The following is an 11,941-nucleotide window of genomic DNA, read 5'->3' as shown; positions in this document are numbered from 1 at the left end:
GGTACATAATTTGACCTGATCAAAGAGAACTGACTCATGCTCCCTCCATGTATGTCAGCCAGAGCAGGTGACAAACTGGTGAAGACAGGGTGGACAATGGGGGAAACTATCTGAATGTAATTTGGTGAGTCCACATTCTTTTCAGATTCTCTTTCCATAGCCTATCTGGCACTCAATAGAAAACATTAGAAAGAGCAGCCAGAAGTGTCTACTGTTGTATATAACTGGGGTTGGGGGTGGGATGGTAGCCATGCATCCTATGTAGAAATTCCATCAGGATATCTCCATTATGGCAAATTCATTAAAAAAGAATCACCGAATTCACCCAAGAAGAAACTGTCCTAGAATGTATGAAGCCCTGAATTTGATTCCTAGTACTGCATAAACTGGGTATGGTGGTGCACACCTGTAATCACAGAACTCTAGAGGCAGAGGCAGGAGGATTGGAATTTCAAGGCCTTTCTCAACTATCAATATGCCCAGTGTGCACAGATGCAAAATTCATCAACACAATTAGGAAGCTGAACTCAGGTAATATATTAAATTAGATAACTATGTAATTCATCTTAAGAGTGCAAAGTTCTTTTAATAATCAAAGCACTTTACTAAATTAAAAAAATGATTGTTTCAATAAATATAAGGGAAAAAACTCAATATTCACAGTAACATTCAGTCCAAGGACATTTATACAAAACTACAGATGAGAAGAGAATACAGAATTGAGAAACTAATCTTTCTCAAAGATCACAAAGGCAAGTATGTTCTACTTATCATTCCTAATTGGTAGTTTCTAGACAGTTCAATATGAGAAAAAGGAAACAGGTTTGAAAAAGTAAAACTATTTGCATGTGACAATTTTCTATGAAGGAAGATCTGAAAAGATAAACAACAAATCACTAGAATTTTTTAAAAGGCTTTTCATTTTTAATAATTGTGTGGGAGGGGATGCATGTGAGTGCACATGCCTCTGAAGGTCAGAAGAGGACAAAAGATCCTTTAGAGCTGGAGTTCCAGGCAGTTGTGAGCCACCTAGTGGTGGTACTAGGAACCAAACTTGGGTTCTCTGCAAAAGCAACAAGCAGCCTTTACTGCAGAGCCATGTCTCTGGCCACCTAAAAAAAACTGTGATTTAATATGACTCTAACAAGGATACACAATTGGAAGTGTATCACAGTAAACTGTATCCCAATATATAAGGAATAAAATATTGGAATTAGAAATGAGAAAAAGATAAAATCATATTCAAACCCCGTAATACCATGTATCTAACAAAATAAAGGCAGGATAAAAAAAATCAAAATAATGCAAACTGCTACACTTACGGATTTCTGAAGAGTTGTTTTGTTATGATATGAAGTCTCCCTTACTTAGTCTATTGACTCAATGCACTTTCTATCAAAACCCAGCAAAGCCCATTGTGTAACAGGTTTATCCTAAAATTGACAGGTGAAGGAGAGAATCTGTAATTGCTAAAACAACTGTTTAAAATAAAAAAGCTGGAAGTCTCACACTACCCAATTATAAGATTTATTACAGCAAATCAAGCAATAGAGGAAAAAAAAACATACCATCAAAACTCCACAGTAATACCTATTTCAGGCAAGAGCCATGGAAGAATGCTGAATTACTGAACAAATCTGTAACTAGAAACGAGTATCTGTGGTAACTCGAAGTATCTCTCCGAAAGTCAACTAGCTGTGATAGTGCTTTTATCACAGAGTACATGCTTTGAAACGCCTTTCTCCAGAAGCAAAGATGCCATAACCTCTCCCCAATGAACCCAGAACCTCTGATATGTTATAAAATCTCAGACTCACTTCTAATAATGCAAAACAGTAAGAGTGCAGTAAAAAGAACCTAGCAGACACTGATTACTACCTGTTACAATGCAAAGGACAGGCACACTACTATTATGGTATTCTCCAAAATTCCTAACTGCAGACTAGTCATGAGAAAACAGACAGACTGAAACCAAGAAAACTGAACAGTTTCTACCATTAAGTTCTGAAGGTGTCAAGATCATGAAAACCAAAAAGATCTGAAGTTTAAAAAAAAAGTGTGTGTGTATGTATAGACAGATAGATACACACACACACACACACACACACACACACACACACACACACACACACGCCACCTAGTGGTTTCTGAGATAAACATGACCAGCTACATACAACCCCCCCCCCCCCCAAAAAAAAGGAGAAGGAATTGAAGGTATCTACTTTCTCATGAGAAAGACTTAACTGGGAGAAAACATGCCAATAACTTATAATATTACACATAGTTTACAATAAAGGTATGTAGAGGCATTAAACTATAATACTCCAGTAAAATCAGTTCAGAAAATTAAGGAAGACTTAATTTTCAGAGGCTAGAGCAATGTCTATGAATGAAAACAGCCATAATGAAACCTAGTTTTTATGTTAACTTTAAAAAGGTTAAAAGAGCCGGGCGGGTGGTGGCGCACGCCTTTAATCCCAGCACTCGGGAGGCAGAGCCAGGCGGATCTCTGTGAGTTCGAGGCCAGCCTGGGCTACCAAGAGAGTTCCAGGAAAGGCGCAAAGCTACACAGAGAAACCCTGTCTCGAAAAACCAAAAAAAAGGTTAAAAGAAAAAGGAGACTGGCTTACAGGCTGTATGAGAAGATGAGGTTCGCCACCTTTAAAATCCTGATTCTATACCATAACAAGCACCATATTACATCCATTAAGTCATTATCTTCAGTATGGATTTTTCTTTTAAATAAGATTTAGATGACTATTTAAAAAACTAAAAAAAAAAAAAAAAAAGACATTAAAGGTAAGATTTCATTTTCCTTTACAGTTGAGTAAAATCCATTGTGTACATGTCCATTTCTCATCCACTCCTCAGCTGGACAAGACTGATTCCACTTCCTAGCGATCATCAACAGAGCAACAGTGAATCTGGATGTGCAAGGATCTCTGCTATAGGATGTAAAATCCATTGATTTCCTTACCAAAGAGTGGTATAGCTGGGTCACATGGCAGTTCTATTTAGTTTTTCGAGAAACCTCCAAGCTGATTTTTGTACTAGTCTGATGCTCCCAACAACGTATCAGAGTGCTATTTTCCCCACACCAAAGCCAATACTCGCTGTCATTTGGATTCCTGATCAAGGCCATTCTGACTGGTGAGATAGAACTGTAAAGTGATTTTAATTTCCCTGACAGCCTAGGATGTTGAACACTAAGTGTTTACAAGCCATTTGTATTTGAGAACTTACCTTTAAGAGAAAAAAAGGTTTTATGTGCACGTATGTATGTGTGCACACATTTACGTGTGCCCATAATGATCAGAAGACGGTGTCAGATCCTCTGGAGCTAAAATCACAGAAGACTGTAAGCATCCAAATATGCATGCTGGGAACTGAACTTGGGTCCTTCCTGAGAGCACCACTCATCCTAGCCTGAGCCATCTATCCAGCCCCACAAAGCCTACTTTTTAATTGGGTTGTTTCTTCCTGTTTAGCTATCTTAGTTCTTTGTATATTCTATAGACACTAACATTCTGTTGGATATATAGTCGACAACTTTTCTCCCATTCCATGTGCTGTGTCTTCACTCCAGGACAGTTTCCTTTGTTGTACAGAAGCCTTCTAAGTATATGAGATCCCTTGTCAACTGCTGATCTTACTTCCCACGTTATCGGAGTCCTATTAAGAAATCCTGTACCTCTACCTACAGGTTGAAGTGTCCTCCCTGCTTTATCCTCTTAAGAGTTTCAGAGTAAACAAAATTGTCAAACTTGCAGGTAACGTGTTAAACTGGAAAAAAAAAAAAAATCACACTGAAGCCAACCAGGATCAAAAAGGCAGGTGCTGCATGTTCTCTCTCTTATGTGGATTCCAGCTTTGAATCATCTTTATGTTTAACTTGGGGTATATGTGAAAGCCAAGTAACTATCAACAGACCACAGGGAGTGGAAATTGAGTACGATACTAAAATACAGATAGAATCCAAGCAGAGTGAGAATGCTGAGGGTGGAAAGGTTTAAACATGGAGGGGGTGGGGGAAGACTTAGCTAAAATGTGCTATGAAAAAGCTATGTGGAAACCTATGATCTTGCACACCAAGTTCATAAAGTAGGGATAGAACACTGGTAGCATAAAAGAATGGAAGTTGGGGATACTGAGTTAAAGGTTTAAGTGAGGGTCGGAGTGGGGGATAGGAGAAACCAGAGGGTAGGGAACGGGTTCATCAAAGTTAAGGGTGTATAAAGAAGCCTTATGGAAACACACTAGTTAATAAGCTCATTAAAAAATAGAAAAAAAAACAGGAGGAGTTTGGGCAGAGGTACCCTGCAAGGGTGGACAATACCGTTCTCAGAAGATATGCGCTGATGAAGAAAATCTAAATGCCAGGCACAAGATACCTCCCTTAGGAATTATTGGTGACAGAGGACTTGAAACACCCAGAATAACTTGTTACTGCCATTGTTCTTGGTTGCCCACCATAACTAAATATCAAACCATATTTCTGACGACACTGCCCACTTGGGTTTCCACACATTGAGAAATCAACCCCAGACTGACCAGGAAACCTTCTCCCTGCTAGCTAGCTTTCACAGTGCTGGAAGGTGCTCACACAGGCTACTGCAGGAGAATAGGCATCAGTGGGCCTCCTACAGTCTTCACCTGCCAGGAGGGTGTACCCACTGATACTACAGTAGCATTGGGGATAAATAACTGTTCTGATTGGATGGGAGGTCTGACACAGACCAAAAAAGAAAAGAGTGAGGAGAGAGATCATAGGTCTTAAGGGGAGGATAGTTTACTGGTGGTGTGTCACTAAATGGTCAAGTGGCCAAGCCTCCTTCTTAGTATTTATATCTGTGCCCATAGATTTATGCTGCTCTCAATCTCGGTCAGAGAATTTTCTTTTTCTATTGGGCAACAGTAAGTCATCTATACCAACCTCCCCCATCCAAGGCTCAGGGAAAATCATGGAAGAGTGAACAAAAGGACGAGTTGAAAGATGCTAAGTAGAGTGTGGAATGCTACTGTCATCTAGACTTGACATACTGATACATACACACATCACATCACAACAGCTATGGCTGCCTACACATGATCAGCATAAGATTAAGCCAGTCAAAACTCCAGCCAGAATAGGAAGGGGCTCCTAAGGGCCCACTCCTTAGAGTTATTCAGTTACTGGCTGGTGAGGGACGGTCACTTTTCTCTGGGTATATGGCCGATGACAGGTTGCCCATGCCCCAGAGGGTGGCCCCACATCATTTAAATATGGTCAGTACTTGAGATTATTAATAAGAAAAGATAGCCGGGCGGTGGTGGCGCACGCCTTTAATCCCAGCACTCGGGAGGCAGAGGCAGGCGGATCTCTGTGAGTTCGAGGCCAGCCTGGGATACCAAGTGAGTTCCAGGAAAGGCGCAAAGCTACACAGAGAAACCCTGTCTTGAAAAACAAAAAAAAAAAAAAAAACAAAAAAAAAAAACAAAAAAAAAAGAAAAGATAATGAAGACATAAATTTGGGATGAAGATAGGTTGATGGGTCCTGGAAGAAGGGCAGGGAGTTGAAGGTGATATTGGAGAGTGGTCAGATCAAAATTTCATGCACACTGTATATATGCATGAAATTTTCATAAAAGCTTTTAAAGTTAAAGAGGATATTCTTGAAAAATGAAAACAAAACCGAAGTTAAGGTAAGCCACTCCACTTTACACAAACTGAGACAGAGACTGAGAGGCAATGCAGAGGTTTGGGTAGAATGTTAAAAACAAAACAAAACAAAGAAGCCAAAAGTCTGGGTTCTCTTCCACAGCTTAAAGTATGCTATTCCAGAAAAATCTGCTTTTTAAACTTCTACGCCCAGATCTATAAACTGACACAATACAACTAACGATTCCCTTCATATCCCACTATGCTACTGGCAATTGAGTTAAGAAAAATATTCCTAAATCCTTAATAAAAAGTGATCTGGGTGATGTCAATAAATCAGGAAACAAATAACCATTCTGAGCATGTTTCTTGGCATACAATTAGCAATTCATAAACATGAACTACAAGCACAAAGCAGATTTGGGAAGACAGCAAGCCAGGGAAAGGAGTAAGAATGAAAAGGAAGAACACACAGCCTGGTATGGAGTACTTTCTAAAACAAGTTCTGACACAGTTGTATGTTCAATACCATCCTGACTCTGCAATCATCCTCTGATGGGAAATCCTACTACATAACCTTTTGACAGAAAATGAAAACAGTATTTCTTCACACTCATTTTTATTAAACAAATAAGGCTGGTAGTGGAACAGTTTTTATTCAATGCATAAACATATAAGTCCCTTTATTAGAGAAATTATACTTATTGGTAAATATGGTCAAAGGTCACATCTATGTATTAATTCTTTAAAAATCAGAAGCAGTAATTAGGATACACTCTATGTCCTCTTCACTACATTGTAAAGTGTCTTGTGTAGTCATATTCTATTGTTGGAATGACAGCTTGTACAAATTTCAAAAAAATTAGAAGATACCTGAAGGTCTTTAGCTAAGGAAAATAAGATTTGTAAATAGTGTTGTTCTAAATCCATAGTAATTATCTCTTTTATCAATTTATGAGAAAAATGTATGATTAAAATCTTATATTGCATCTATTGAAGTCATGAAAATTTGTATCTACTTAACACAGGTGTTCTACAACTGACTGCTTAGCCATCTACTCCAACATCTGAGTTTGAAATTTCTTAACGAGAAGTTCATACATGTCAAATTACTTCAATATTTATAAGGACAATGTTGTCTGTGTTTAAAACTCATGTATATTAAAACTCATTCACTTACTTTGCACCTTTACTGCTTGCAAATTTTCTAGAATTTATACGAACTTAAAATGAAACAAGTATACAAACACTGCAGCAAATGAAAAACAAATCAAAGACAAATACTTCGTAAGGGACTATGTAGGACACACACTCAACAACCAAGAATGAGCTATATTGTATTATTTTCATTTAATAAAATGCTGAAGTGTTTTTCTTCTGTTGGACTTAGAAGCATTATGAGTTTACTAATTTTCAATAGGAAACAAAATTACTCTATCATGGATCACCTGTAGTATTCTAAGCTGCCACCTTGTTTTCAACATAGAGATAAATGTGAAAGGTAATGTACAGCAAGATTCCAGAAATAAATCTTGTTGGACTGAAAGCTCCTGGTATTTGTTGCAGTATCAAATCAACCCAAAGTTCTTCTACAGAACACGGTAATACAGAGGTTACCATACCTTTAATGCATGAACAACCTTTGTCTCTCACTGAATGGTATAGATCATAAAATTCAATACAAACCTTTGTCCAAATCAATTCAGGCTACTTGGCATGTTGATGACTGACTATGAGTGCTCTAATGACCCCTATATGGACACACACATCTCAGGATATGAGTTGTTTAGACATTAATATTAATTTACTTCTCCTATCCACCCCAGAGAACTGAGTAGGAAAGCCAGAATAAGATGCTTTTCCATAGGAGAAAATTTTTAATGTTGTATTTTACTTTTAATTAGCCTGTTTAATGTGAATTCTTTACTTCAGGGAGGCCTCAGGTTGACACAACCTTAACCTTACCATCACGTGATAGGATCACATTTGTGTGTTAACCTTAACTACCTGAAGGGAACACACATTCATGTTAAACATTATGTCTTTAACAAGGCAGAGCTAACTGGCATACAGATACAGTGTCTAGCTATTGAGTATGGCCTACTTTTCATAGTATGACACAACCCAGATAAATTAGATTTTCACTAGGACTTCCACACATGAGGAGCTAAAACAAATTATAGGTTCTGTCATGAAGGTTACACTAAATTTCCACAACGAACAAACAAAACTCCATAGGAGCCACTTGCCACCAATCATATATACAGGTAAGGATACATATGAACGCCAAGCTCTCCCCCACCTTCTGCAACTGTCTCAATAATTTTCTTCATCACTTCAGCATGCCTGAAAGCAAACAATAAATCTTATTAGCATGGGTGAATTCTATCAAAATAGGTTTTATTTATAAACAAGCCCCAAAAAATCCTATGGAAATTGCTCATGGATTAATTTTTAATATAAAATAATAGTACTATAAAACACTCTTCCTCCATTGCTGAGCCACAAAGACTCTTCCATTGGAGTAAGTAGCCATTTCTAAAAGGTATAATCATCACAATAAACATAATGGCATCAGTCGATTTTCTAATAATGGAGGCCGAAAATCACAGGGGAAAACTCTGCCAATGGTAAATGTGAAGCCATGGTTGTTTGCTCTGGAAACATAAATATCAGGGTATACAAATCAACAAAAGAAAAAAGCTAAGAGAGCTCCAGTCTTGTGACTGTAAATGTTTGTTGTTATCACTACTGTGTAAGTGTGTGTGAGTCTGAATGTGGGTACGTGCATGTGAGGTCATAGGACTCTACTCTTTCCTTCCCTAATGGGTTTCAGGCTTGTGTAGCAAGAGCTTTTACCCACACTAAGTCATCTCACCAGTCTCTTATATGTTTAAATATTTATTTAGCTTAGGAAAAAACTGTAACTGGAAGGTTCAATAAAAGCTAAGATTCAAAGCCAAGCTTGTACCTTCCCTTTGTATTAATGGGTATTATCTAATTCTACTTAAAGAAAAAAATTTGGATTTACATGAAGACAGTATCATCTCAAGATTTTTGTCCAATGCACACATGCACAGACAAAAAACCTCTCCTATGCTGCAAATTGAGTGACATCAAATTAATCTTATATATAAACTAAGAAACATCAACAGACAAAACAAACAGCTTTTCATACATTTCTTAGCTTATTCAATGCTATTTCAGTTCTTACAAAGAACCCTTCAGACACAGAGGAAGTTCCTAGGAAAACAAGCATTTTTGGACTCACACAGTCTAAGGCAGCCCTTGGAGAAGCCTAAAAATGTCCCCATTTCTTGTATAGGGCCTCAGATTTTTAAATTTTATTTCATCCTCCTTTAATTATTTGTTTTATTAAAATGTTTAATGTAATTATCAAGTACTTGTCTGTTCTCAACAGAGTAAAACTTATGCCAGACAGACATATTCCCTTCAATTAGCACCTATTAAAACATCAAACTGTGAGAACAAGCAGATTGACTCTTAAAAATGAAAGCCTTTAGATAATTTAAAATTAAAAGTAGGCCACCTGGTGCTTATTATAGGCTGTGTTCTCACTACATAGAAAGGGAAGGCAAAGTAAATCTACCTAACACATTAGCCTAAGTCCTGTGCATGGGCATATAAATGGAGAACCAGAAGAAAAACAAACACAAAACAACAATAATGAATTCCCATGATCAATGAATCCTAATGAATTACTTTTCACAGAAATAGTAAAATTCTTGATATAAATAAGCGGAAAAAGTGAAGCAGGCCTTCCATGAGGTAAAACGTTCAGCAAATAAAGAGGCTGTATAAAGTAGTGGACACCATCAACAGTTTCTGGCTTTGGTGGTTTCTGAGGCAGGGTCACGCTATGCAGCCCAAGATGGGCTAGAATTTGCAATCCTCCTGCCCCAGCCTCCTAAATAAGAGTGTTGGAATTACAAGTGTAAACCACCATGCTCGCCTAAATAAATTTTCTCTTGAAAATGGATTATTAGCATTCTCATGAATATTTTTCAGTGAATCATGAATATTACTTGTTATAAATTACCAATCCAAAGAAACAAGCATGTTGTTTTTTTGTAAGGGAAATTCAAAACAAATCATGTATCTAGGCTCAGCTTCACTTTACTCGGCCTCATGAAAACACACTGACAGAGAGAATGCTAAAGCACAACATTCACTTGACGTGGGAAGGCTAAAGAAAAGACTTCCTAAGAGAAGAATAAAGGGGTGTAGAGACTCATCTCCTCCCACTAACCAACAAGAGGAGATAAGGAGGTCACCCAGAAAAAGCAGTAGGTTAACCTTACAGCCCACACCATGAAAAGATGCACTCATGACATGTACAGCATGTCAAAAAGATGAGTGCTGAGTCCACAGCAGAACTGCCCAAGCTACTGTCTAAAAGGAGAAGATCAATAGATCTATAACTAAACACAGAAACTAAAATTAAGTTCTGAATACTACATTTAAAATAAGTCAATAATGTTTATCTTCCTTTCTCATGGATATTACACTAAACATAAAAAGAACATTTCTAAAGATGAAAGAGATTTTGCTTATAAAGTAAATTTTCTGGTACTGATGTTTACACACCCCCAAAATATCTCATGAAGTTTACACATGCAAGCAACACATGTTCTCATTCTTTCCCCACACACATGCACACACCCAGACCTGCATGGGTGAACTGAACACATAGGAGGTGGTGGGAGATGAGGATGGTTTTCAATGGTCACTGTTTTCTTCACATGATCTTGACTGATGTCTTCATACATGTGCTCAACTGTTAAAGGCTGCCGTTGCTGAAAGGAGAAAAAATGCTCTGAAACCACTATTTAAGCTTTTTGCCTACACCTGTTTATCACCTCATATCACTTGTAATTTACAATTTCAGATTATTTAGAATGACCAGATCATTTGAGAAAGGATTCAGAATACTCAGGCTCTGTAACAGAAGCCATCACTTAATGTTACAAAGATGTCACAAGCAGGTAAGTTATAGACATCAATTTTATAATCTTAAGAATTGATCCCTTAGGCCCATTTTTTTTTCTTTCTTTTTTTTCTTCCTTTTGACAGTCATAAAATGACAAGTTAAATGAATTGGTATTATTCTGCTTAATTCAATATTAGCAGAATAAAAGTGGTCAGGGAAATTTACTGTTCCACAGATGTAATCCCAGCAAAATACATGGAACTCTACAGAGTTCAACTTCTTACACTTTAAAGGGATAAGCTTAGAAGAAAAGAGTCAGGAGTCAATATGCAACATATTATTTGTGTTCAATACTTAGCAGAGTCACACTGAATAGTTTATTCTAAATGTGAATCAAGTTCAATATCACAAAACTGTAAAACAAATGACTTCAAAAATTTGAAAGACCACATATACTCATGGATCTAATAAAGAAACTGGGTTAGATTCACCAGTTTAAAGCATTTACTTTACATTTCTTTTCTATTTTTACCTCGTCATAGCCAAACAACCATAGCCGTGGTGTCTGGTAATATTTGTCATAAGTGATGTACAGATCATAAGTTCTTGTTTGCAAAATAGCATCTTCACCTCCAGCATCAGCTTTAGTTTTACAAGCTTCCACTATTTTTCTCGTGTCTAGGGTAGCCTGTTACACAACAATGGGAAAAAATTCAGAGCCATTAAAAATTAATTTGAAAGACCATTATTAATATTAAAAACACTGACTCCAAGTTCACTTATAAAATCATCTTAAAAATTTACAAACCTCATCTGTTTCCAACAATCCACTCTCTTCATATTCTTATATGGGAAAGAAAAAGGAAGAAAAACGTTAACTGAGTTCAACTTAATGTTTCAAGACTTAATCTTTTCAATGTGATATATTATCAGCAAAGTAGCACAAGTTTTTCTTCTTGAAATTTAATAGACAGATTTGCTCTCACTATAGAACTTAAAACCTCAGTATAAGATTTTTTATTCTTACCAAATCATGGGCTTTCACCATCTCATTTAAAGTGCTTTACAGACTCTCTCAGCATACCCAAACGGCATACTGTGCCCTTTGAGGCCATTATGAAGTAAATAAGCCTGACTTGAACACCGGCACTGTGACACCATGACAATGGCCATGATAACTGAGATGCTTACAAGTGACAGCCATATAGCCTACAGCATGAATACGCTGGACAAAGGGATGATTTATATATCATGGATGAAAGACACTGGACAGCATAAAGTGCCATCATTTTACTCAGAAAGCATGCAATTTCAAACTTACAACTGTCATTTTTCTGGAATTATCTTTCCAT

The 11,941-nt window shown here is 37.1% G+C and overlaps 1 protein-coding gene across 1 annotated transcript in view; it reads right to left on the bottom strand.

Moving 5' to 3' along the window:
* Nucleotides 1–6,240: 6,240 nt before the first annotated feature.
* Atg3 (autophagy related 3) overlaps nt 6,241–11,941 on the bottom strand; it is a 28,058-nt gene continuing 22,357 nt past the window's right edge. Inside the window, exons 8-12 of the mRNA XM_052740799.1 lie at nt 11,398–11,432; nt 11,122–11,277; nt 10,328–10,455; nt 7,916–7,984; nt 6,241–6,511 (exon numbers count right to left, since the gene is read on the bottom strand). Coding sequence (XP_052596759.1) covers nt 6,430–6,511; nt 7,916–7,984; nt 10,328–10,455; nt 11,122–11,277; nt 11,398–11,432 — 470 coding nt within the window. The 3' untranslated portion in view covers nt 6,241–6,429. The remainder of the gene's footprint in view (nt 6,512–7,915; nt 7,985–10,327; nt 10,456–11,121; nt 11,278–11,397; nt 11,433–11,941) is intronic.

Source organism: Peromyscus californicus, unplaced genomic scaffold, assembly GCF_007827085.1.
Source record: "Peromyscus californicus insignis strain IS unplaced genomic scaffold, ASM782708v3 Scaffold_16__1_contigs__length_79575227, whole genome shotgun sequence".
Taxonomy (NCBI): Eukaryota; Metazoa; Chordata; class Mammalia; order Rodentia; family Cricetidae; genus Peromyscus; species Peromyscus californicus.
Note: the sequence above shows the minus strand (reverse complement) of the source record. Positions and strands in the feature narration are given on the sequence as shown.